Source organism: Manacus candei, unplaced genomic scaffold (assembly GCF_025592945.1).
Source record: "Manacus candei isolate 608988 ecotype Guabito, Panama unplaced genomic scaffold, ASM2559294v1 h1tg000045l, whole genome shotgun sequence".
Classification (NCBI taxonomy): domain Eukaryota; kingdom Metazoa; phylum Chordata; class Aves; order Passeriformes; family Pipridae; genus Manacus; species Manacus candei.
The window spans coordinates 2,460,745-2,487,979 of record NW_026138093.1 but is presented as its reverse complement, the minus strand read 5'-3'; the positions used below and the strand labels follow the sequence as shown (position 1 = coordinate 2,487,979).

Genomic DNA, 27,235 nt, shown 5'->3' with positions numbered 1-27,235 from the left:
GTCCTTTCTGCACCTCGTAACTCAATGAGACGGCTTCTGCCATCAACTTTGCCTAAGCCTTCCACCCCCCCAGCCCCAAGCCGTGACACATGGGCGTGTCTTGTGCATGCAGTGCAAACATGGACTCCTGATCTGGTCATTTGCTGTCCCTCCTTGGAGGGAAGAACAAGCCCAATGGCCTGGGGTGAGAGGCCAGTGCTGGGAGCGGCGCTGGCTGTGCCAGGGCACTGCTGGGTGCCCCCACCCTGAGCACTCCCCCCCTTGTGCTGGTCACTGCTGTTTTCCTCTGCAGGGCGTTGTGTTGGGCACATCCTGGAGAGCAAAGTGGAAAGCAGATGGAAGCTTTGAGGCCCTGGCCTGAGGAGATGCCCCTGCAGGATGGCAGTGCTGCTGCAGAGGTCAGCTCTGTGCCAGCAGTGCCCGTGGCTGTCCCTGCCTGCAGTCCCTGGACAGTCCTGCAGCAGGACTGGCACCGACTGCCAGAGCACTGAGGCCTCCAACAACACAGGGCTCTGCAGGACAGTGTGGAAGGGAAGGGAGAGGAGGCCATGCAGGAGAAGGGCTGCTGCTCCCTGACAGTGCTGCTCTGCTGGGACTCTTTTCTGGCCCAGCTCTGCACAGAGGCACCGACCCTGCAGCTGCAGAGAAGTCAGAGAGGAAAGATGTCAGGCAAACAAGCCAATGCAGAGCTCTTTATTTGGTTTAAGCACACAGTGAGTACAATTGCCAATTTGTACACCTTCCAGGCCAGGCTAGAAAGGCCTACACTGAATTGAAAATGGTGTTTATATATAAAAAGATATTTATACATATATCCTAATAGATATATTTATAGATATAAAGATTTTTTGATGTGAACAAATTCACACAAAAATAACACTCTTATCAGAAGCAAAAAATAGGTATGGTGAGCCTTTAATGAAGTCCATAACAGGATTGGCCTTTAATGAGGTAAATAGCAAGCCGAAGAAGGAGAGTTTATTACTTCTGAAAAACAGCCAGTTATGAGTTTCCTCAGGGCATGCTTGAGCTCCTGGTTCCTCAGACTGTAGATGAAGGGGTTCAATGCTGGAGGAACCACTGAGTACAGAACTGAGAGGGCCAGATCCAAGGATGGGGAGGAGATGGAGGGGGGCTTCAGGTAGGCAAAGAATAACGTGTTGACAAACAGGGAGAGCACAGCCAGGTGAGGGAGGCACGTGGAAAAGGCTTTGTGCCATCCCTGCTGAGGGGGGATCCTCAGCACAGCCCTGAAGATCTGCACATAGGAGAAAACAATGAAAACAAAATAACCAAACATTAAACAGGCAATAACCACAGTGAGCCCAATTTCTCTGCGGTAGCCTGAGTGTGAGCAGGAGAGCTTGAGGATGTGTGGGATTTCACAGAAGAACTGGCCCAGGGCATTGCCCTGACACAGGGGCAGGGAAAATGTACTGGCTGTGTGCAGCAGAGCACTGAGAAACCCAGAAACCCAAGCAGCTGCTGCCATGTGGGCACAAGCTCTGCTGCCCAGGAGGGTCCCGTAGTGCAGGGGTTTGCAGATGGCAACGTAGCGGTCGTAGCACATGATGGTGAGGAGGGAAAACTCTGTTCCAAGAAAGAAGACAAGCAGAAAGGCCTGTGCAACACATCCTCTGTAGGAGATGGTTGTGGTGTTACGGAGGGAATTGTGCATGGCTTTGGGGACAGTGGTGCAGATGCAGCCCAGGTCTGTGAGGGAGAGGTTGAGCAGGAAGAAGCCCATGGGGGTGTGCAGGTGGTGGTCACAGGCTACGGCGCTGAGGATGAGGCCGTTGGCCAGGAGGGCAGCCAGGGAGATGGCCAGGAAGAGCCAGAAGTGCAGGAGCTGCAGCTCCCGCCTGTCTGCCAATGCCAGGAGGAGGAACTGGGGCATGGAGCTGCTGTTGGGCATTTGATGCTTTTTAGCACAGGATCTGTTCAAAAAAAGAAAGGACAGGGAACAGTTAAGATAGACCTCTATGGAAAAGCCACTCCATTGCTAAAAGAAATTCATGTGTCAAATGTCACCAAATGCACTGCCAAGCAGTCAGTTTTGCTCTGCTCCAGGGAGACATGGAATTTTTTGGTAAAGCTCTCACACACACAAGGAATGTCAGATGTAAGAGACCTTGAATACAAAAGTTCCATCGCTACCCTAAAGACTCAGAAGAGCTGGAGCTGCAGAGCAGAAGCTTAGTCTGTCCTTGGAATAACTGTACCTGTGTTTTCTATTTTTACCATCACAGCTGGGAAAGTTCCACTGCAGGAATCCTCATTTCTATGGCCCAGCACACAGTGCCCAGCAAAGCTGCAGGGAAGGGCCCCCAGAGCTGCCTGAACACCCCCTCCCCCAGGCACTTGCCCCCCACTCCCTGCCCAGGGCTCTGCTGCCTGGAGCTGTCCCTGCCAGCAGCTGCTTCCCCGGGCTCAGGGTTGAGAAAGTGACACTGATGTGTCTATAAGACAGTTTTGATGTCTGACACTCTCAGGTTCAATCTCCTCTAATCTAACAGAGTTCAAGTTTCAGTGTCTCCTCCTGTACTCAGAGATTAATTTCTCTGTCACAGTCAACACCCAGACAACCCAGAGTATAACACTGAAAGAACTGGTTCATTCACTTTAAGGTACCTCCTGTCTGTCTGTGCCCCTTGCAAATACCTTCTGGGAAATTTCCTGCTTTGATCTGGAGCTGTGACCAGCCCTCATCCCTGCAGCACACTTTGGAGATCAGAAGGACTCTGCCCTGCTCTGCCCTCCCAGGAGTTGTTCCTTCCCCACAGCCCTTCTCCCCCAGCCCCGTGGCAGCTCCTTGGCCGGGCTGAGAGCTGACCCTGGCAGGCAGCAGAGTCCCTGCCCCAGCACACAGAGCCCTGGGGGCAGGACCCTGCTCTGCCCCACAGCCCTGGGCACCCCTGGCTGCACCCCCACCTTCCCACCCCACAGCCAGCCCTGCCACAGGGAACCTTCTGGCCCTGGGCCTCTGAGGGGGCAGCAGCAAGTCCTGCTCTGCAGCAGCTTCTCCTGCTGCACCCCAGCAAATCCAGCAGAGCCATCCTGACAGCTCCTGCCACTGCTGCCATTTGGCAGCTGGCAGAGGCACTTGCAGGAACTCACCTGCACTGCTCTGCAGCCACAGCCTGAGCGTGGCAAAGGGCTGGCAAGGTTCCTGCCCTGAGCAGCTCTGCCCTGTCCTCCCAGCCCAGGATCCCTTGAACCTCCTGCTCCCTTCTCCTCTCTGCCCTTGCTGCCTGCAGCTCCTGCCCTGCTCTGCCATGTGGCCACTTCCCCTGCACTGCAGCAACTGGGAGAGTGCTGCTGAAAGATCCTGGAAGCTGTGGGATGTGGCAGCTTGAGGAGATGCCTCCAGGAAGAGAAGCTGAACTTTGCTACAGCCAGAGAATTCTTCCTTCAAATCCTGGGAAGGTTTCTCCTGTAGTGAGAGCTCAGTCACCTCCCAGCCCAGGCTGCCTCTCATCTCTCTGCCTTCTCTCCTGTGCCCTGGGTGCTGCAGGCAGTGCCCTCAGCCCTGCTGGGCTGTGCAGAGGAGCTGCTCACCAGCAGAGCTGTCTCTTTGAAGCTCTTCTTGCTTGCCAGGAGCTCCCTGTGTGCCAGGAGCCCAGCCCAGCTCAGCAGCACAGCAACAGCCCCAGGCAGGCCTTTCTCTGCCCCTCTGGGCTCCCTCCAGCTGTCCCTGGGGCTCCAGGGGAACCCGCTGGCACACAGCTGAAGGAAATAATGATGTGCCTTCTCTCAGCTGGGCACAGACACTTCTTTCAGCAGGGTCATTTTTCCAAACAGAGTTAAGTTCAAGAGTCCCCTTTTCTTGTCCCATCATTAGACAGGAAACCCAGACAGTGCCCAGGAGGGATCTCCTTCACCTGCACTGAGGGAAGGGACTCAGCTGAGTCAACAGAGGTGTCTCCTTGTGGCTCTGCAGACCTGGGGCCAGAAGGACACTCAGCTCCCTCCCCAACCCCCATGGGCTGGGATTCCTCCTGCCCCACTTCAGTGGGCCCAAAACAGGCACCTGCAGGTGACTCCTTGTCCCAGCTCCCATGGCAATGAATGAAGACCAAAGCCAGGAGTGACCTGCTGGGACACAAAGCCCTGGTTCCTTCTGAGGGGCCAGAGGTGACTGAGATTCCTGCTGGGAACTGCAGACTCCAGTGGAGCAGTTCCTAGGGACAGGGCAGCAGCTCTGGGATCTTCTTGGAGGCTGCTGGGACATTGCTTTGGCCAACTTCAGTGGCAGAAGGGGCCCACATGTAGGACAGGGGAACCTGTCACTGTTCCTTCTATCCAGGGCAGCCCCTAGAGGTGCTCAGGTGACCAAATGGAGTCAGGTGGCACAGGGAGAGAGGTCTCTCTCCTGTTCTTTATCAGGGTATTTTCTACATGTCCTCAGAGTACAGTGGTAGTTGTCTCCTGGACATCCCTTCACTGCTGAACCTAATTCAGGGCAGCTGAGCCTGGATTGAACAGCCAAAGAGGGGCCTGTAGTGCCAGGGGAGGTGCCAGGGCTCTGCAGCACAAGTGCAGCAGCTGCCATGGACAGCACAGGGCCTGTGCAGGGACCCCATCCCCATTCCCAGCAGTTGTGGGACAGGCACCACCCAGGGCTTCTCAGACACATTGGGGGCCTTTGGGGCAGGGAGTGAATCCCAGCCCTGCAGGGACACAAAGGCTGTCCCTTCTCTGCCCAGCCAAGGCCGGGCCAGGCACGAGTCCAAATCCCATCAGCCCAGGCTGTCCACACTTGTTTCCTCCCTCTGCTGGCTCTTCTCTCCCCCAGCATTTCAGCAGCATGTGCTGATCTCCTCACGGATCAGGCCTGGGATTTTCCCCCTGGGCCTGAGTCCCAGCACGTCCACCCCCAAGGCCATTGTCAGCAAAGCCTCTGCACACCCCAGCTCTCGGGGCTTTCAGAGCAGCTTTCCCCACTGCAAGTCTGTTCTTACCCCGGTGCCCCACTGAGGGGCTGCAGCCAGACAGGCCCCAATGCCCTGCGTGTGGGGCACAGGCAGGAGGAGCTGCAGCCCCAAGTCTCTCTTCATTCCACTTGCAGGCAATAACAGCCCAGGCCTGCTGAGACAGTTCCCGGGTTGCAGGGCTGTGATGTGTTGGGAGAGAAGGCCAAGGAGACACAGGAGAGAAGGAGGAGGGGAGAGGTGTCCTCAGCGGGAAGGAGCTTCTTGGAGCTGTGCAGCTGCTCTAGGGGATGAACAAACTGGGTGAACTTTTGTGGGTGAGGGTCAGAGGAGAGACTGGTTTGGGTGACCTTGTGGAGTGAGACAAAGAGCCCATTGGAGTTGGCTTTGATAACCTTGGAATTCACTGGAAAGGCCCCATGACAGGATGCAAAGAGTCCCAGAGGTTTGTGCAGGGTCTTGGTGAAGACACCCCTTGGGACACAGGCCTTTAGAGCACAGCTGGCAGGTTGGTGGACAAGAGGGAGGCTCATCTGCATCTGCTTCTCTCCCAGAGGAACCAAGAGGTTCCCACAGAAACTGACTGTAGCGATGGGAATGTATGGTGGTTGCCATGGTAACTGAGTGTAGCAATGGAAATGTATGATGGTTGCCATGGTAACTAACTGTAGCAATGGAAATATATGATGGTTGCCATGGTAACTAACTGTAGCAATGGGAATGTATGAGGGTTGCCATGAAAACCAACCATAGCAATAGAAATGTGTGATGGTTGCCATGGTAACTGACAGTGGCAATGAGACTGTATGTGGTTGCCATGGTAACCGACAATAGCAATGGGAAGTATGATGGTTGCCACAGTAACTGACCATAGTGACGAGAATGTATGGTGGTTGCCATGGTAACTGACCATAGCAATGTGAATGTATGATGGTTTCCATGGTAACTGACCGTACCAACGGAAATGTATGATGTTTGCCATGGTTACTGACCGTAGCAACGAGAATGTATGGTGGTTGCCATGGTAACTGACCATAGAAACAGGACTGTATGATGGTTGCTATGGTAACCGACCAAAACAGTGGGAATGTATACTGTTTGCCATGGTAACTGATGGTAGCAATGGGAATGTATGCTGTTTGCCATGGTAACCGACCGTAGTAATACAATGTATGAGGTTTGCCATGGTAAATGACTGTAGCAGTGGGAGGTATGATGGTTGCCATGTGTCCTTGTTAGGACAGCTGGGACCGATTCATCACTGGATGGGTGTAGCCCAAACCTGTGTATTCTATGGCCTTCCATGCCATTTCCCAGAAACTGTTGTCAGTAGAGGCCTGCAAGGGGCGGGGGGGGGGGGATGTTCCTGAGCACCCTCATACCCTTTTATGGACTGAGCATCCTCATACCCTTTTATGGAATTCCCCACTCTAAGGGAAGGACGAAGCATCCATTTATGGAATTCTCCGCTCTGAGGGGAGGACTGGGCATTCCTGCCTGAACTGGAGAATATATAAACCTGGAATTTCAGAACCTTACTACCACTTGTGGGATCCAGAGGAGGACTGCAGCTCACCGCTCTCAACCAGACTGAGACCACCACCCTCAACTGGACTGCAATCACCACTTTTGACCAGACTGCAACAGCTCTCCCACCAGCAGGTTTTTCCCCTCTCCCTTTACTTTGGACTCAAGGGGGGGCCCAAGGAACACCACTTTGTTCATGCCCCAGGGTGCTGGGTTATACATTTGGGTTTTGTGGGTTAAGACCAATTGTTTATTTGTATAATTGTACTTAGTGTATTATTTTAATAAATTGTTATTCTGATTTATAATCTCTTCTTTGAGTTGAGTTCATTTCCCCTGCTGGTTAACTCTTAAACCAGCACAAGGGGCCAGAACTGGACACAGCACTCCAGGTGGGGCCTCCTCAGTGCCCAGCACAGAGGGGCAATCAGTTCTCTGCTCCTGCTGGCCACACTCTTCTCCACAAAGGCCACGATGCCCTTGGCCTTCTTGCCCCCCTGGGCACACTCTGCCTCATATCCAGCCCCTGTCAAGCAGCACCCCCAAGTCCCTTCCTGCTGAGCAGCTCTCCAGCCCCTCTGCCCCCAGCCTGGAGCGTTCCAGGGGGTTGTTGGGACCCAAGGGCAGGCCCTGACACTTGACCTTATTGATCCAGCCTGTCCAGATCCCTCTGCAGAGCCTTCCTGCCCTCCAGCACATCCACACTCACACCCAACGTGGTGTTGTCCACGACTTTCCTGAGGGGGCACTCGATCCCCTGGCCCAGGTCACCCAGAACGATGTGAAACAGAAGCAGCCCCAACCCTGAGCCTTTGGGAACCCCACTAGTGACCGGCCCCACCTGGATTTCCTTCCATTCCCCACCACTCCCTGGGCCATCAGACACTTTGTCACTCAGCAAACAGTTCCCCAGGCAAGCCATGAGCAGCCAGTTTGTGCAGGAGATGCTGGGGGAGATGGTGCCAAAGGCTTTCTGGAATTCCAGAGAGACACATCCCCAGCCTTTCCCTCAGCTGCTGAGCGGGTCCTTTGTCAGAGAAGGAGATGAGGCTGGTCAGGCAGGACCTGCCTTTCCCAACCCCACACTGGCTGGGCCTGATCCCCTGGTTGTCCTGCCCCTGCCATGGGATGGCATTTAGGAGGATCTGCTGCATGGACTTCCCTGGTCCTGAGGTCAATGGGACAGGACAGGAGTTCCCCAGATCCTCCTTTGGGCCCTTCCTGGGGATGGGCATCCCATGTGCTTGTTGCCAGTCAGCTGGGACTTGTGCAGTTGTGCAGCACTGCTGGGGAATGAGTGAGAGTGGCTTGGCCAGCTCTTTCTCCAGCTCCCTCAGGACTCTTGGCTGCATCCCATGTGGGCCCAGGCACTTGGGGGGGTCTCACTGGCAGAGCAGGTCACTGACCATTCCCTCCTGCATTGTGGGGGCTTCACTCAGCTCCCCATCAGCAGCTTCCAGCCAAAGCCTGCCTGCCAGGTGTCCAAGGGGTCAGTTCTGCTGCCCCCTCCTTCCTTACCCCACAATGGAAAACTCCCTCATTTTGTGTCACCGTGCCCCAGATGGCTCCAACCACCACCTCACCCACCAGTCCCACAAACATGGAATGCTTTGGCTTGGGAGGGGCCTTAAAGAGCATCTCAACAGCCTCAGAGTTGAGAATTCCTTCCTACTATCTCCTCCAACCCTTCCCTCTATCCATGGGAAGCCACTGCCCCTTGTCCTGTCACTCCAGGCCCTTGTAAATAGTCTCTCTCCATCTTTCTGGTTGGCTCCCTTCAGGCACTAGAAGGCCACAATCAGGTCAGCACAAAGCCTTCTCTTCTCCAGCCTGAACAATCCCATTTATCTCAGCCCTGAGATATTTCTGAATCTCCCAGAATCCAGGGGCCATTGGGACCCTGCAGAACCTCCTGCATTCAAGTGCTCCTTGTGAAACTGCAGGCTCTCCTGGAACCCAAGGATTCCTGGAACACTGCAGAGCTCACGGAACCAAGGGGCCACTGTCCCACTGCAGCTCCTTCTGAAGCACAAGGGACCCTGGGACAATGGGAAATCTCCGAGAATCCAAAGGGCATTTTGGGACTGCAGGGCCTCATGGAACTAAGGGAACCTTTGGAGACTGTGGAAGCTCATGGAATCCAGGGGCATTGTGACACGTAGGGCATCCTGGAGGCAAAGGAACCCTGAGAATTTCAGTGGGAACAAGTTAAGGCAGCAGCAGCTGCATTCAGTTAATTCAGATCCAAAAGGAGTGTTTTGGTCTTGACTGGTGTTTTTCCATCCAGAGAGTGCTGTTTGCCAAAGGGGAAACCACTTGGAACGCTCTGCATGGCAGCCTGTGTTTTTCTCTGGTGGCTGAACACAGCCAGCACATGAGGGGAGGGGAATGTGTGGGATCAGGGCACTGCTTTGGGGCCATGATGGGAATTCCAGTGGACTAAAAGACAAACAGCAGGTGCTGCTCACAAGAGAGAATAAAAGGGGACATGGAAAAGTGTTGGTGGAAAAGTTCAGAATTGGAACTCTGTGTGTGCAGCCTCATTTTCTCCTTCAGTGCCCACAGGAAAGGGGACAAAAATTGGGGGTTGGGAGCACAAAACTGTTTGGTAGGAAATTGAGGATTGAGGGGAGAGTAGGAAAGTGGGAGGAACAGGGAGAAGGGTGGAAAAGGGAGGGTGGTCTGGCGAGTCTGATTGTCCCATGGAGGTCTTTGGGCACAGGGGACTTGGAAAGGGGTGTGGCCCCCCTGAGCTCCCAACTTCCTGTGGGTTGTGGGGGCTGCTGGATCCAATCTCAGTCTTGGAGTTCAGAGGAATAACAGAGGTGTGACTAAATCACTTTGGTCCCCCAGGTTTTAATGATGGCAAATCAGATCTATTGATAGAAAGGAACTTATTTAGGGTTACAAATGATCAGACAAAAGATCTTCATCAGAATTATTTACTGCACAAGAGAAACACTAAAACTAACAGAAATACAGAAAAAGATAAGACAGCGCTCTACACTACAGCAATTGTTGAAGCAATTCTACTCAAGCTGGCACAAAAGCAATAATTCTTAATTAGAGATGGATGGAATTCCCCCAGACCAACACTCACGAGGAGATCTCTGCTCTCGACCTCCAGGACTGACCTTGGGGGGGTCCCCAGCCAGGGCAGGAATCTCCACACACCCCCAAGAAGGGTTCTGTTAGAAGAAGCTGCCCCTGTGAAAGGGGACTGGCCCTTTGTGTTCGAAAGGGTTGGACTGACAGTCACTGGACTCCACGGGTTGCCTCACCATCAGGGGGTTCATTCAGGGTGGAAGCAGCGGTCGAAGCAGTCGGGGCACTGGTGGGGCTTCTCTTACTGGTGGGTCTTTTGGTGTCTGGTCAAGTTAGAGCTGTCGGTGAAGCTCTTCCCACACTCCCCACACTTGTAGGGCCTCTCCCCGGTGTGGATGCGCCGGTGGGTGACGAGGTGGGAGTTCTGGTTAAAGCCCTTCCCGCAGTCGGTGCAGCGGAAGGGCCTCTCATCCGTGTGTGTCTGCTCATGCCTGAGGAGATGTGAGCTGGTCTGAAACCTCTTCCCACATTCCAAGCACTTGTAGGGCCGTTCCCCGGTGTGTATGCGCTGGTGGGTGATGAGGTTGGAGCTGTCCTTGAAGGTCTTCCCATATTCCAAGCACGTGTAGGGCCGTTCCCCAGTGTGGATGTGCTGGTGAGTGAGGAGGTGGGAGCTGTTCCTAAAGCTCTTCCCACATTCCTCACATGTGTATGGCCATTCCCCAGTGTGGGTGTGCTGGTGTCGGATCAGGTGGGAGTTTTGACTGAAGCTTTTTCCACATTCCCCACACATGTAGGGACGTTCCCCAGTGTGGATGTGCTGATGTTGGAGCAGGTAGGAGCTCTGGCTGAAGCTCTTCCCACATTCCAAGCATTTGAAGGGCTTCTCCCTGCTGGGAGGGTGATCAGGGACCACCAGCTCAGAGCTCCCCCTCAAGCTCCGGCCGCCTTCCCAGCACAGGCTGGCTCTTTCCTCCTCAGAGCACCCTGGGATGGCTTTGGAGCCCCTCCTGCGGGGGGATCTCCGGCCCTTTTCCTCCCCGCTGCCTTCCTGCGCCGGGGAGCCCTTCAAAACGGCCTCTCCCACCAGGGTCTCACGGGGGGATTTGTCCTCCGGGCTCTCCGTCCTCAGCTCGGGGCCTGGGGCAGGAAGCAAGAAGGACAGGCAGGGGATTTGCCTCCGGCCCACAGGGAAGGCCAAGGACATCCCCCCAACTCCGGCCCCGGCAGGACGGCGGCGCCAGCGGGGTTGTCCTGCAGCCGGGGCCATGCTGGGCTGACAGAGCCAGCACAACACCCGCCCAAAGGGACACTGACTTCCTCCTCACCTGCCTGGGGGGCCCAAGGCATCTTCCTCTTCCTCGCAGCCTCCTCCTCCATCTGCCCAAGCTTTGGGAAGGACAAATCCTGATGGGGGGAAAACAAGGGCTGAGCGTTTGTGTTTGGGGGTTCCTCCTGCCCAAGTCCATCTCTAGAACTCACCGGGCATCCTGTGACCATAAAAACCTCCAAAACACCAAGATTCGGCCCAGAAAAACCCAAAACACCCAGATTCACACAAAAATCACTCAGAAATAGCAAGAAGACCCTTAGTCCCTCAAATTGCAAAAAGTTGAAATTTACATAAAAATACTCCAAAATATTAAGATTAGCCAAAAAAAATCTCTCCCAGATGTTCCCCGTCATTCATCTCTTTTCCCTCTGGAATTGAGAAGGTCTCTCCTCTCTGGGATGCTGAGGTCCCACTTAGGGATGCTGGGAGTGTTGGGGGTCCCAAGGGTCCCTTTTCCTCTGACTCTCGCCTTACGGGTCCCACATTCCCAGACATTCTCCCTCTCCAGGTTCTCCACTCTGTTGTCTCGGGGATCCCAGATGTCCCCACTGTCCAGGTTTTCCCTTCTCCACTCCCCCGTTTCAGGCTCCTGTGTCGCTTCTCTCGCCCCTTTCCCATCGTGGCCGCTCCGCTCACCCGACAGCAGCAGGAAGGGCAGGGACAGGGGCGGAGCAGGAACAGGAACACCAGGAAAACAAGCACCTCCCCCCCCATCCCGTGGGTGCTCTGGAAGGGGGAACTCATCCCAAATATCCTGGGGGGAGCGCAGGGGATCGGGACATACTCAGGCTGCCAGCACAGATTTCCCTGCAAAGTCTGCAGGGAGTCAAGCTCTGCAGAGGAGATTGTGCCCCATGGATGGGATTGCAGAGGCTCCCTCAGGTCCCCAGCAGGAATCAGCAACCAGGAATAGACACAAAAGGTCCCTCCACAGATTTCGGGGGAGCGCCCTGTAGGGAGGGGACAGTGTCACCCCACCAGGGCAGGGCTGACACGTGGGAGGCTGCTCCAGGGCTCTGCAAGAGGCCTCGTGCTCTGCTCGGCCCCAGCACTGGCTGGTCCCAACAGCCCCGGCTGCCCCCGGCCCTGGGCAGCTCTGCTGCCACAGGCTGTGCCCTCACCGTGGCCCTGCAATGGCCCTGCCTGTCCCTCACCCGTGGCCCTGCCCGTGGCCCTGTCCCTTGGCTCTCTCTCTGCCAGCTCAGCGTGGGGCACACGGGCTGGGGGTCCCTCCCAAGCCCCCCGGGCAGCCGGCGTTGGCTGGGGGGATGTGAGGGCTGGGCCTGCTCAGCACAGCCCCGGCCTCGTGCCCAGCGCCTCTTTCCTGACCCACACAAGAGCTTCCCGGCCCCCCCAGGGCTCCCCTGCTGCTGCCTCTGCTCCTGGCCCTGCCTTTGCTGCTCCCTTGGCTGGGGCAGCGGCTACAGGGGGGGATGGCAGCAGCTTCAGCTCCACGGCACTTCCTGGGGGGAGCTCAGCCCGGGGGGACGGGCAGGGACCTGATGGGGATGGACAGGGGCCCAGCAGGGACAGCCAGGGCCTGCAGGGGAAGGCACAGGGACAACCTGGCCCCCCACACTGCCACGGCTGTCTCTGCTCCTCCTTGCAGGCTCCGTGGCCAGGCACAGTTGGTGTTCCTGGGTGCCCACCATCTCAGCACTTGGAGACCCTCAAATCAGCGCCCGCAGCTCTGCAGCAAAGCCCCAGCTCACCTGGCACACAGGGGATGGACACAGCACCTGCTCGGGGATGGGTACCTTTGCCTCTTCCCCACCACGGGGCTCTCCTTCCTCAGCAGCACCTCTGCCTTGCACTTATTCTCAGCCTCACCTCAGGGACAGCTCTGGGCTCACCTCCGCGCCACTTCTCAGCCTCACCTCAGGGCCTGGGCTCAAGGACAGGAACCTGCAGGGAGGGGACATCAGGTGCAAGCTGAGGGCTGCCTGCTTGCACTGGCCTCTGGGCTTCTTTCTCCTTCTACAACCAGCCCAGAACTCAGCCTGCTTTGCTAACACCACACATTTACAGACTAACCTTGGAGATAGATATGGACAGACATCTCTATCACCCTGGGGATGGAGCCTCAAGCATGTGCTGCCACAGGAATGGCAATCACAGAATCACAGAATCAGCCACGTTGGAAAAGACCTCCGAGATCATCAAGTCCAACCCTGGATCCAACCCCGCTGTGCTTCCCAGACCATGGCACTGAGGCCACATCCACTCTGACCTTCAACACCTCCAGGGACGCTGACTCCACCCCTCCCTGCCCAGCCCATTCCAAGGCCTGATTACTCTCTTGGGAAAAAATTGCTTCCCAATATCCAACCTAAACCTCCCCTGGCACAGCTCCAGATCCAGCCCTCTTGTCCTACTGCTGCTTCCTGGCAGAACAGCCCCACCCTCACCTGGCTCCAACCTCCTGGCAGGAACTTGGGAGAGTGATGATTCATCCTGGGGACCTGAGGGAGCCTCTGCAATCCCATCCATGGGGCACAATCTCCTCTGCAGAGCTTGACTCACTGCAGACTTTGCAGGGAAATCTCTGCTCCCAGCTGCATCCTGAGCACAAGTTCAGTTTGTATCTGTGCTGGTTTAAAAGTTAACCAGCAGGGGGAATGAACCCAACTCAAAGGAGAGATTATAAGTCAGAATAACAATTTATTAAAATAATACAGTAAGTACAATAATACAAACAAACAATTGGTCTCAACCCACAAAAACCCAAATGTGTAACCCAGTACCCTGGGGCCTGAACAAAGTGGTGTTCCTTGGGCCCTGTTTGAGTCCAAAGTAAAGGGAGAGGGGAAGAACCTGCTGGTGGGAGAGCTGCTGCAGTCTGGCCAGAACTGGTGATCGCAGTCCAGTGGTGGTCTAAGTCTGGTTGAGAGCGATGAGATGCAGCCGTCCTCTGGATCCCACGAGTGGGTTTTAAAAATGTTCCAAAACTCCAAGATTATATATCCTCCAGTTCAGGCAGGAATGCTTGGTACTCCCCTCAGGGCGGGGAGTTCACAAAGGGTGTGAGGACAGAAACATCCTTCTATCTCACAGGCCTCTTAACACCTAGTTTATAGCCTGAGGAGTCAGGCTCTATGGGTAGAAGGTGCGAATAGTCTATTGACAACAATAGTCTAGTTTCTGGGAAATGACATGGAAGGCTATAGAATACAGTTTTGGGTTACACCCACCATGCTCTATGGGCAGAGGGTGCGAATAGTCTATTGACAACAATAGTCTAGTTTCTGGGAAATGACATGGAAGGCTATAGAATACAGTTTTGGGTTACACCCACCATGATGAACTGATCTCAGCTGTCCTAACTAGGACATTATCCACCCCTTATTCTATGCCATCCATGTCATGCCCAAATTAACCCCCTTTAAAAACTATATCCCTTTAAAACTATATACATCTATCTATCTATCTATCTATCTATCTATATATATACAATGAAACATTACAGACCATTCTCACTCAAAATTAGGTCCCCTTGTGGTACACAACGTGTCTCCCCATCTTTTTGCATTACCCACCACGTGGAACCAGGTCCCTGAGCAAAAACAATCCCTCGGATGGGTTTGCCTTTGCTTGAGGTGGGACTAATCCAAACAGTCTTCCCTAACATTCCTCTCATATGTACCACGGGGACTTTATCTCCATCTACAGTATGCAAAAGTTCTGATTGGGCAGGGCCAGCTCGATTGATGGAACCTCGGGTGTTGACCAACCAGGTGGCCTTTGCTAAATGCAGCTCCCAGTGTTTGAGAGTCTCCCCACACAGTGCCTTCAGAGTGGTTTTCAGCAATCCGTTGCACCGCTCAACTTTTCCAGCAGCTGGTGCATGGTAGGGGATATGATACACCCACTCAATGCCGTGCTCTTTGGCCCAGGTGTCTACGAGGCCATTCTTGAAATGGGTCCCATTATCAGACTCAATTCTCTCCGGGGTGCCGTGTCGCCACAGGACTTGTTTTTCAAGGCCCAGGATGGTATTCCGGGCAGTGGCATGAGGCACGGGGTATGTCTCCAACCATCCAGTGCTTCCTTCTACCATGGTCAGTACGTAGTGCTTACCCTGGCGGGTTTTGGGGAGCGTGATGTAGTCAACTTGCCAGGCTTCCCCATACCTGTACTTTGACCACCGTCCACCATACCATAGAGGCTTCACCCGCTTGGCCTGCTTGATGGCAGCACATGTCTCACAGTCATGGATGACCTGTGAGACAATGTCCTTGGTTAAGTCCACCCCTCGGTCACGAGCCCATCTGTATGTTGCATCTCTCCCCTGGTGACCGGAGGCGTCATGGGCCCATCGAGCCAGAAATAATTCTCCTTTGTGCTGCCAATCCAGATCTACCTGAGAGACTTTAATCCTGGCAGCTTGGTCCGCCTGCTCGTTGTTACGATGCTCCTCATTAGCCCGTTTCTTGCCTACATGAGCGTCTACGTGACGGACCTTCACACTCAGCTTCTCTACCCGGCCAGCGATGTCCTGCCACATCTCCGCCGCCCAGATGGGTTTCCCTTGGCGCTGCCAGTTGGCCTTTTTCCATCTTTCCAGCCATCCCCACAGAGCATTGGCCACCATCCATGAGTCAGTGTAGAGATAGAGTCTTGGCCACTTCTCTCGTTCAGCTATATCCAAAGCCAACTGAATGGCTTTAAGCTCTGCAAACTGACTTGACCCACCTTGTCCTTCAGTCGCTTCTGCAACTCGCCGTGTGGGACTCCATACAGCTGCCTTCCATTTTCGGTTTGTCCCTACAATGCGGCAGGAGCCATCCGTGAAGAGCACATATCGCCTTTCATCTGCGGGTAGCTTGTCATATGGTGGGGCCTCCTCAGCTCGTGTCACCTTCTCCTCCTCTTCTTCAGAGGATAGTCCAAAACTCTCACCTTCGGGCCAATTGGTGATAATTTCCAGAATCCCAGGGCGATTAGGATTCCCTATCCGGGTTCGCTGCGTGATCAGAGCGATCCACTTACTCCACGTGGCATCGGTGGCATGATGTGTGGAAGGAACTCTTCCCTTGAACATCCAGCCCAGCACTGGTAGTCGGGGTGCCAGGAGGAGCTGCGCTTCGGTGCCGATTACTTCTGAGGCAGCTCGAACTCCTTCATAGGCAGCCAGGATCTCTTTCTCAGTTGGTGTATAGCTGGCTTCAGATCCTTTGTATCCCCGACTCCAGAATCCCAGCGGTCGTCCTCGGGTCTCCCCAGGCACTTTCTGCCAGAGGCTCCAAGAAGGGCCATTCTCCCCGGCTGCGGTGTAGAGCACGTTCTTCACGTCCTGTCCTGTCCTTACTGGCCCAAGGGCTACCGCATGGGCAATCTCCTGTTTAATTTGTTCAAAGGCTTGTTGTTGTTCGGGGCCCCACTGGAAATCATTTTTCTTCCGTGTCACAAGGTAGAGAGGGCTTACAATCTGACTATACTCGGGGATATGCATCCTCCAAAAGCCCACAGCGCCTAGGAAAGCCTGTGTTTCCTTCTTGCTGGTTGGTGGGGACATGGCTGCTATTTTGTTAATCACCTCCATTGGAATTAGGCGGCGTCCATCTTGCCACTTCACTCCTAGGAACTGAATTTCCTGAGCAGGTCCCTTGACCTTACTCCGTTTAATGGCAAAACCGGCTCTTAGGAGAATCTGGATTATCTTCTCTCCTTTCTCGAAGACTTCGCCCGCTGTGTTCCCCCATACAATGATGTCATCAATGTACTGTAGGTGCTCTGGAGCCTCACCCTTTTCCAGTGCAGTCTGGATCAGTCCATGGCAAATGCTGGGACTGTGTTTCCACCCCTGAGGCAGTCGATTCCAGGTGTACTGTACACCTCTCCAAGTGAAAGCAAATTGTGGCCTGCACTCCGCTGCCAAAGGAATGGAGAAAAAGGCATTGGCTATGTCAATGGTGGCATACCACTTGGCTTCCTTGGACTCCAGCTCATACTGGAGCTCCAGCATGTCCGGCACAGCAGCACTCAGGGGTGGTGTGACTTCATTGAGTCCACGGTAATCCACCGTCAGCCTCCACTCTCCGCTGGACTTACGCACTGGCCATATAGGGCTATTAAAGGGTGAGCGAGTCTTGCTGACCACCCCCTGGGTCTCCAGTTCGCGGATCATCTTATGTATAGGGGTCACAGAGTCTCGGTCGGTGCGGTATTGCCGACGGTGCACTGTTGCTGTGGCTATCGGTACCAATTGTTCTTCAACCTTCAGCAGTCCCACAGCAGAGGGGTCCTCTGAGAGACCAGGCAAGGTGTTCAACTGTCTAATTTCCTCCGTCTCCACAGCAGCTATGCCAAAAGCCCAACGAAGTCCTTTTGGGTCTTTGAAATACCCACTCCTCAGGTAATCTATGCCAAGGATACACGGGGCCTCTGGACCAGTCACGATGGGGTGTCTGTGCCATTCCTTCCCAGTCAGGCTCACTTCAGCTTCCAGTACAGTCAGCTGTTGGGATCCCCCTGTCACCCCAGAAATGGAGATGGATTCTGCCCCTACGTATCTTGATGGCATTAATGTGCATTGTGCGCCAGTGTCCACTAAAGCCTTATATCTTTGTGGCTCTGATGTGCCAGGCCACCGAATCCACACAGTCCAATAGACTCGATTGTCCCTCTCCTCTACCTGGCTAGAGGCAGGGCACCCCTAGTCCTGGTCATGGTACTCATTGTGCTCTTCTTGTGGGTATGACCTGGAGGTCCCTTCAAGAGGATCAGACGTATCATCATTCCTGTACCGTCTGGAGTCTTGCCCACGAGAGACTGGAGCAACGTTCACCCTTGAAGAGTTCTTTATGGTATTTGTTCCTCTTTTCAGTTCACGTACCCGGGCTGCTAAGGAAGAGGTGGGTTTCCCATCCCACTTCCTCATATCTTCTCCGTGCTCACGGAGGTAAAACCATAGATCGCCACGTGGAGTGTACCTTCTCTCCTTAGCTGGGGAACGCTGGCTCCTGATAGCAGAGACTCTTGTTCGTCCTGGCGAGATATGGAAAATCCCTTCCTTAATCTCTTCTCTTAGCTTCTGGTGTCCCTCTTCAATTTTCTCTTCTAGGCTTCGGCCGTGTTCAGCCAGTTTGGTTTCCACAGATGAGACGTGGGCTCGTAATGGGGCGGTGACAGTGTCTTCATAAATCCTGAGTTTGCTAACCAATGCTCCCACCTTGTCCTCTCCCTCCCTCCATTGCAGCGTTGCTAAGTAGTGGGAATACATTTCTGGCCCGAGTCGTGCAAACTTTAACCACATTTGGGAGGTGCACTGTACGGCATCTGGACTCTTAGGGAATCTTTCATCCTCTGAAAAGATTATCTCCAGTACAGCTAACTCCCTTAAGCACCGGATACCTTGTTCCATCGTGTTCCACTGTCCTTGTTGTACGTGGAGGTCCTCCTTGCAAAGGTATCTCTCCCTCACACTGGACAACAGTCGCCGCCAGAGGCTGAGAGTTTCCTGCCTCCTTCCAATCCCCTGATCAATGACTACATCTCGAGACAGGGATCCCAGCTGTCTGGCTTCACTCCCATCTAGGATCGTATCGTTAGCTGCGGCATCCCAGATTCGGAGCAGCCAGGTCAGAATGGACTCGTTCGCCTGTCGTGTGAACTCTCTCCGGAGCTCACGTAGCTCACCCAGGGACAGGGACCGAGTGATTATTTCTGGCTCTGTCTCCTCCGGTGGATGTGAAGGTCCCGCCTCTTCGTCATCATTTGCTATGCGAACTGATTTAGTCTTTGATTTCCTTTTCTGGACAGGGGCGACTGCTATTGGTTTTGCTTGTTCTTCTGGCTCCTCGATGGTTTGTGTGGACACGGTGCTGGTTGGTTCATTTCTTTCTCCCTCTGACTCAGCTGTGGTTTGGGTGGACGTGGTGTCTGCGGATTTGGTCCTTCTCTCCTCGCCCTGACAGTGCTGTATCATGTCAAGCAGTGCCCGGTAGGCAGTGGCCAGGGCCCAGCAGGTTGCTGTGAGCTGGCCATCTCTGGAGCTGCCAGAGCATTTTTCCTTCACCAGTCTTATCATGCTAACAGGATCCTGCAGTTGTTCAGGGGTGAATTTCCAGATCATTGGAGGAGAAAACTTTTCCAAATACTGGCTGATGTCCTCCCACTTCCCGTGCCACTCAGCATTATCTGCTCCCAGGGCAGGTGTCCAACCAACCTCCCTAAAAGGCACTTTTCTGACCCTAAACATGGTGTACACAGTACAGAGCAGACAGAGCAACACTAACAATAACATTATGCTGTCCTTAACATCAAAAGGGAACTCAATATTTTCAAAAACTGTTTTAGCAGGTCTGAAGGGGAAGAAGGAGGTGGGAGGCTGGAAACCATCCACCCCTGTTCCCCCAAAAAGCTGGGTACGATTTTTAATGAGGCCCCAGAGGTAGCAACCCAAACCAGGACAGGCAAACAGGACTGAATACACATTTACAATGAAACTCATTGCTTCTGATGTTAGAATGACATAAACATAATATACTAATAAAGCAATTTGGATCCCTCTCCCTGGTCTTAAAGAGAGCATCAAAACAGGCAAATAATACGCCATCTGTGGAAATATGAACAGGCTCAAATACAACATCCATGTGAGTGCATCAAACAACATGGTGATCAGGGAGTTTCTATATTCAAATAGACAAATGCTTCAAATGAAATTGTGATTCTGACTTCTCTCTCTCTGCCCGACGTTTGGGCGCCAAAATGTGCTGGTTTAAAAGTTAACCAGCAGGGGGAATGGACCCAACTCAAAGGAGAGATTATAAGTCAGAATAACAATTTATTAAAATAATACAGTAAGTACAATAATACAAACAAACAATTGGTCTCAACCCACAAAAACCCAAATGTGTAACCCAGTACCCTGGGGCCTGAACAAAGTGGTGTTCCTTGGGCCCTGTTTGAGTCCAAAGTAAAGGGAGAGGGGAAGAACCTGCTGGTGGGAGAGCTGCTGCAGTCTGGGCAGAACTGGTGATCGCAGTCCAGTGGTGGTCTAAGTCTGGTTGAGAGCGATGAGATGCAGCCGTCCTCTGGATCCCACGAGTGGGTTTTAAAAATGTTCCAAAACTCCAAGATTATATATCCTCCAGTTCAGGCAGGAATGCTTGGTACTCCCCTCAGGGCAGGGAGTTCACAAAGGGTGTGAGGACAGAAACATCCTTCTATCTCACAGGCCTCTTAACACCTAGTTTATAGCCTGAGGAGTCAGGCTCTATGGGTAGAAGGTGCGAATAGTCTATTGACAACAATAGTCTAGTTTCTGGGAAATGACATGGAAGGCTATAGAATACAGTTTTGGGTTACACCCACCATGATGAACTGATCTCAGCTGTCCTAACTAGGACAGTATCCACAAGTGCTGATCCAATGGGTGCCCTGGGATTGGAGCCTGGGCTCTAATTAACCTCTCCTGTGCTACCAAACAACAGGAGTTGTATGGCCAAGGGACAAACTGTGATCCCTGTCAGTGTCGATGGCCCCTGTCAGTGTCCTTCAGGGAAATTGGGAGGAGGAAATGAAGAAATTGATTTGGAACTAAACTGGTGTTAAAGTGGGAAAAACCTTCTTCCATGGAAATAAAACTTAGACAGTTTTTCCTGGGCTGAACAAGCTCATTCAGGATGAAGGACTGGGACTTCTGTGGACACTTGTGCTGGTTTCTTTGGACACTTGTGTTCCTTCAGAGAGCCCCTGGAAACACTCTGCTGTTCACTCCCAGTGCCACCAGTGCCTGGGTCCTGTCTGCAGCAGCAGATTGCAGTGGGATGGGAGAAATGCTTTTCTGAGCCTCTGGGCTGGACACAGGCACAGCCTGACCCTGAACCCAAGGGAAACAAAGACAAATTCCACAGCTTTAGCTGGACCAAGGCTGGGGGGTTTTCCTGAGGGCAGCACTAACCAGACTTTTGTGTGTGTGTGTGAGACAGGCAGAAGCACAAATGCCTGCACAGCCCAGAGCAGTCAGTGTGGGGCTGTGCTTGCTGCTGCAGAGACCCCCAGGGAACAAACCCAGGCAATAGTTTGGGTTTATTCCTTGCTCTGTGTCAGTGGAATAGAATGTTCCACAGGAGCTCTGTCCCCCTCTGTGGCACCGGGTGGCTCGAAGCTGAAGAGGGAGGGGGGTCAAGTGCAAGTTCCCTTCTGAAGTGTGTCCTAAGGAGGACACTTGCCTTATTACTGCTTATTATGTGTAATATCTTATAAATCTATCATACAACACCTAAGGATGGACTCTATAGAATATGTGCCATAGATATGATACAGAATATATCTGATTATTGCTTTATCTGTCTGTCCAGACAGATATTGTGTATGCGCAGAGATTGTATTTGAGGGATATGTTCCTCTCAATACCCTGTTGGTTCCACTCCCAAGGCCAGCAAATTCCTGAAGCTCCCCCTTCTGTGCCCTGCAGGTTTGGGCAGATTTGCAAGAGCAGGGGAATCATTCCCTGCAGCCCCTTTGCACTGTAGGAAATGGGAGCCCTGTGCACATCCTGCTGCCTCCAGATTCCATTCTGGGTGTGGGAACGACCCGGTGGGGAGCAAAGAAATGCCTGGTTCTGCAGGAGCTGCAGATGCTCAAGGGGCAGCAGGACCAAGTCAGGGGCCTGGGGGGGCCTGGGGGGCTTTGGGGTGTGGGAGGGACCTGGGGGAGCTGGGGAGGGGCTTTGGGGATTGGGGGTACAGACCAGGACAGACCAGGACAGACCAGTACAGACCAGTACCTCCTCACTGCTCCCCAGATCTCTCCTGGAACTGGGCCACATTGTCCTGGGACACCTGAGCCCCCCCCAGTGCCCTCCCAGTACAGCCCAGTGCCCCCAGTACAGCCCACTGTGTTCCTGTCCCAGGGTGTGGGTGATCCCTCTTTGGGGGGGGTTGGAAGGGATTTGAAAGGGGGCTGGGGGAGATTTGGGGGGATCTGGGGGTGGTTGGAGGTGGTTTTGGGGGTCTTTGGGTGAGTTAAAACAGGTTTTGGGGGCATTGGGGCATCAAAGGGATCTGTGAGTGGAGGGGATTATAAGGAAAATGGAGGTTAGGAGACATTTGGGGGGGTTAAAGAGGCCTGGAGGGGAGAGAAGGGCCTGCACCAAGAGCAGGTGAGTCCTGAGACCCCCCTGGTGTCCCCAAGACCCTCTTGGTGTCCCCAGTTCCCCCCTTGACACCCCGAGACCCCCCGGTGTCTCCAATGTCCCCAGAGCCTCCCCATGGCCCCAATTCTCTCCTTGACACCCCCAATTCCACTGTCCCCAAACCCCATCCCTGATGTCCCCACTCCAGGAGCCCCCCTGGACCCTCTGTCCACAAAAACACCCACACACACACTCACAGAAAGGTCAAGGGCATCTGGGGAAACATTGGGGAGAGTTGGGGGGCTTTGCAGGGCCCTGTGTGATTACTGGGTGATACTGGGATACACTGGGGGGAACCAGGGGGCACTGGGAGGGACTGGGGGGTTACTGAGGGATGCTGGGAGGGCACTGGGAGGGACTGGGGAGTTACTGGGGGATTACCAGGACACACGGGGAGACACTGGGAGGTTACTTGGCCATACTGGGGGTTACTGGGTGCTCACTGCAGGATCACTGGGCCATCCTGGGGGGCAGTGGGAGGTCACTGGGACACACTGGCTGGTCACTGAAGGGGTCACTGGAAAGTCACTGGGATATACTGCGGTCTAGAGATCCCCTTACCCAGATGTGGTACATTTCCCCCCCGCCCCGGATTTTGGGGGCCATCCCTAGGACCCCTCCTCTTTGGGGCTGGGGGACCCCCTGGACCCACTGCTGGGCTTTAGGGGACCCCCCAAAATGCCCTCAAAACCCCTGAAATCCCCCTTCAACCGATCAAAACCTTCTCAAGGTCCTCTCAAAGGCCCTCAGAGACCTCATCCCTCCCCAGCACCCTCTAAACCCTCTCAGTGACCCGCAAAACCCACCTGGGACCCCCCAGTCCCCTTTAGAGACCCCCCAATCCCCCTCAGAGACCCTCAAAACCGTCTAAGACCCCGTAAACCCCCTAGAGACCCCAAAACTGCATAAAAGGTCCCGCCAGGACCCCCAAACCTCCTCAGAGACCCCCCAAACCCCACCTGGCACCCCCCAAATCTCCTCAGAAACCAAAACCCCCTCAGAGACCCCCAAACCCCTTCAGGAACCTTCCACCACCCCCTGAGTCCCCTCAGGACACCGAACTCCCTCAGGGACCCCTAAAAACCTCCTCAGTTATCCCCGAACCCCCCCGCTAAACCCTCCCGAGCCCCCCGGGGGACTCACAGCGCTCAGAGCGAACCGCAGGCCCCGCCGCCATCACCGAGTCCCGGCTGCGCGCGCACCGCGCTCAGAGAACGCCGCCGCAGCCAATCAGCGCGCGGCCACGCCCCCGCAGCCCCGCCCCCGGCCCTGCCGCGTTGGCTGCCGGGAATCGGTGATGGCGGCGGGTCGGTCGGTGAGCTCTGAGTGCGGGCGGGGGGTGCGGGAGAGCGGGGTCTGGGGATCCCCTCGGGGGCTGCGGGGAGCGCGGCTGGGGGGGGAAAGGCTGGAGGGCTCGGGAGGGTTTAGCGCGGGGGGTTCGGAGGTTCGGAGGACCCTCTCGGGGGCCGCGGGGCCCGGAGGCCTCCCAAGAACCCGGAAGGGTGATTCGATTGCTGAGAAAGTCCCTCGGAAAAAAAATTCAAAACCACCCAATGAAAAAAAGAACCCTAAAAAAAAGGAAAAGTGAGAAAAAGGTGAAGGAAAAACTGCAAGGGCCAGGATGATTTTATTGCTTTACTTCAGTTTTTCCCTGGTCTCCTCCTTCTCAGATTCTCTGCTCCCTTCCTTTACAGAAAGCTCTTCTGCTGTTCTGTGGTTTTGTGGTCCCTTAGGGGCTTTTAGAGGTCCCTGAGGAGGTTTTGGGGGGCTCTGAGGAGCTTTGGTGTCGCGAAGGGACTTAGGGGGGGAGGTTAAAGGTCCCTGAAGGGGTTTGGGAATCCCTGAGGGAGTTTTGGAGTCTCCGAGGGAATTGGGAGGTCCTGGAGGCTTTGTGGGGGGTGCCTTTGAAGGAGTTTTGAAGGTTTCTAGGGGGATTTTGGGAGTCCCAGATGGTTTTGAGGGTCCCTGAGGGGTTTTTTGAGGTCCCTGAAGGGGCTTGGGGGTCCCAGGTGGGTTTTGCAGGTCACTGAGAGGGTTTAGGAGGTCATGGGGGGGAGATGAGGTCTCTGAGGGGATTTGGGGTGTTTTTGAGGAGGTTTTGATGGGTCCAAAGGTGGATTTCTGAGGGGGATTCAGGGGTTTTGCATGGATTTTGGGGGATCTCCGTGTCAGTCCTGTCTGGCCACGGCCAACTAAAACTCCTATAAGGCCATTTCCCATCCCACCACAGCGCCTCTGCCAGCCCAGCAAACCAACCCCAGGGAAAGGGGATCCCAATTCCCCCCTCGAACCCCAGAGGCCCTGAAAACTCAGCACACAGAGACCCCAAAGGAAGGGGGGCCCGGGTGTCCCCTAAAGCCCAGCAGTAGGTTCAGGGGAGCTCGCAGCCCCCAGGGGAGGGGTCCTGGGGGTGCCCCCAAAAGTCCTGGGGGAGCAGAACTGACGAAGGGGATCCCAGTGCCCCCAGTATAGCCCAGTGTCCTCCAAGTGACCCTTAGTATGGCCCAGTAACCCCCTCAGTGACCACCCAGTGTGTCCCAGTAACCTCCTACTGCCCCCCAGGATGACCCAGTGATCCTCCAGTGAGCACCCAGTAACCCCCAGTATGGTCCAGTAACCTCCCAGTGTCCCCTGCTCTGTCCTGGTAATCCCCCAGTAACTTCCCAGTCCCTCCCAGTGCTCCCTGGTTCTCCCCAGTGTGTCCCAGTATCCCCCGTTAATCCCCCAGTGCCCCACAAAGCCCCCCAGTTGTCCCCAACATGTCCCCTCCCTGCAGGTTCCTGTCCTTGAGCCCAGGCCCTGAGGTGAGGCTGAGAAGTGGCGCGGAGGTGAGCCCAGAGCTGTCCCTGAGGTGAGGCTGAGAATAAGTGCAAGGCAGAGGTGCTGCTGAGGAAGGAGAGCCCTGTGGTGGGGAAGAAACAAAGCTGTGAGTGCCCATCCCCGAGCAGGTGCTGTGTCCATCCCCTGTGTGCCAGGTGAGCTGGGGCTTTGCTGCAGAGCTGCGGGCGCTGATTTGAGCGTCTCCAAGTGCTGAGATGGTGGGCACCCAGGAACACAAACTGTGCCTGGCCACGGAGCCTGCAAGGAGGAGCAGAGACAGCGGTGTCAGTGTGGGGGGCCAGGTTGTCCCTGTGCCTTCCCCTGCAGGCCCTGGCTGTCCCTGCTGGGCCCCTGTCCATCCCCATCAGGTCCCTGCCCGTCCCCCCGGGCTGAGCTCCCCCCAGGAAGTGCCGTGGAGCTGAAGCTGCTGCCATCCCCCCCTGCAGCCGCTGCCCCAGCCAAGGGAGCAGCAAAGGCAGGGCCAGGAGCAGAGGCAGCAGCAGGGGAGCCCTGGGGGGCCGGGAAGCTCTTGTGTGGGGCAGGAAAGAGGGACTGGGCACGAGGCCGGGGCTGTGCTGAGCAGGCCCAGCCCTCACATCCCCCCAGCCAACGCCGGCTGCCCGGGGGGCTTGGGAGGCACCCCCAGCCCGTGTGCCCCACACTGAGCTGGCAGAGAGAGAGCCAAGGGACAGGGCCACGGGCAGGGCCACGGGTGAGGGACAGGCAGGGCCATTGCAGGGCCACGGTGAGGGCACAGCCTGTGGCAGCAGAGCTGCCCAGGGCCGGGGGCAGCCGGGGGTGTTGGGACCAGCCAGTGCTGGGGCTGAGCAGAGCACGAGGCCTCTTGCAGACCCCTGGAGCAGCCTCCCACTTGCCAGCCCCGCCCTGGTGGGGTGACACTGTCCCCTCTCTACTGGACACTCCCCCTGAAATCTTTGTGGGGGCCTTTTGTGTCTGTTCCTGGTTGCTGATTCCTTCTGGGGACCTGAGGGAGCCTCTGCAATCCCATCCATGGGGCACAATCTCCTCTGCAGAGCTTGACTCACTGCTGACTTTGCAGGGAAATCTGTGCTGGCAGCCCCAGTATGTCCTGACCCCCCATGCTCCCCCCAGGATATTTGAGACGAGTTCCCCCTTTCCCGGGCACCCATGGGGGGGGGGGGGTGACTGTTCTACTGTTGCTGTTGCTGCTCCACCCCTGTCCCTGCCCTTCCTGCCGCTGTCGGGTGAGCGGAGCGGCCACGATGGGAAAGGGGCGAGAGAAGCGAAAAGAGCGGGTGGGACCCCCAAAGGGAGTGTGAGGGGCAGTGGGTCACCCCCAAAGGGAGCTGGGGGGAGCTGGGGTTTGTGGGCCGATGGGAACAGGGTTGGAGAGGGGGCAGAGCAGGAGCTAAGGGGAGTGGGGAGAGCGGGAACGGGGTTGCCGTGGCGGTCCTTCTGGAGTGCGGGGGAGGCTGGAGAGAGGGGGGAGGCAAGAGGCCCGAAAGCCTGGAGAGGGGAGCACCGAGAAGGGGAAGCCTGGACAGTGGGGACCCCTGGGATTCCCGGGACAACAATGTGGAGAACCTGGAGGCGGTGAATGTCTTGGAATGCAGCACCCCGAAGGCGAGAGTCAGAGGAGAAGGGACCGTTGGGACCCCCAACACTGCCAGCATCCCTAAGTGGGACCCCCAGCATCCCAGACAGGGGAGACCCTGAGAACCCAAGAGAGGAGAGACCAGAGAGGGAGAACTTCTGGGTGAGATTTTTTGGGCTAACCTTCATAGTTTGGAGTAATTTTTGGCTGAATCTCAACTTTTAGCAGTTTGGGGAGGGTGAAATTCTTGCTATTTTTGAGAGGGTTTTTTGCCCTAACCTCGGTGGTTTGGGTTTTTCTGGACTGAATCTTTGTGTTTTGGAGGTTTTTATGGTCACAGGATGCCCGGTGAGCTCTAGAGATGGACTTGGGCAGGAGGAACCCCCAAGCCAACGCGCTCAGCCCTTGTTTTCCCCCCATCAGGATTTGTCCTTCCCAAAGCTTGGGCGGATGGAGGAGGAGGCTGCGAGGAAGAGGAAGATGCCTTGGGCCCCCCAGGCAGGTGAGGAGGAAGTCAGTGTCCCTTTGGGCGGGTGTTGTGCTGGCTCTGTCAGCCCAGCATGGCCCCGGCTGCAGGACAACCCCGCTGGCGCCGCCGTCCTGCCGGGGCCGGAGTTGGGGGGATGTCCTTGGCCTTCCCTGTGGGCCGGAGGCAAATCCCCTGCCTGTCCTTCTTGCTTCCTGCCCCAGGCCCCGAGCTGAGGAGGGAGAGCCCGGAGGACAAATCCCCCCGTGAGACCCTGGTGGGAGAGGCCGTTTTGAAGGGCTCCCCGGCGCAGGAAGGCAGCGGGGAGGAAAAGGGCCGGAGATCCCCCCGCAGGAGGGGCTCCAAAGCCAGCCCAGGGTGCTCTGAGGAGGAAAGA

General features: G+C 55.3%; 1 protein-coding gene and 1 pseudogene across 1 annotated transcript in view; one reads left to right on the top strand and one right to left on the bottom strand.

Moving 5' to 3' along the window:
- The window catches only part of LOC127474809 (uncharacterized), a 1,721,191-nt pseudogene that overhangs the window by 749,985 nt on the left and 943,971 nt on the right, over window positions 1-27,235 (top strand).
- The window catches only part of LOC127474834 (zinc finger protein 883-like), a 237,550-nt gene that overhangs the window by 166,167 nt on the left and 44,148 nt on the right, over window positions 1-27,235 (bottom strand). The window contains 1 exon segment of the mRNA XM_051796137.1: window positions 9,875-10,643. Coding sequence (XP_051652097.1) covers window positions 9,875-10,643 — 769 coding nt within the window.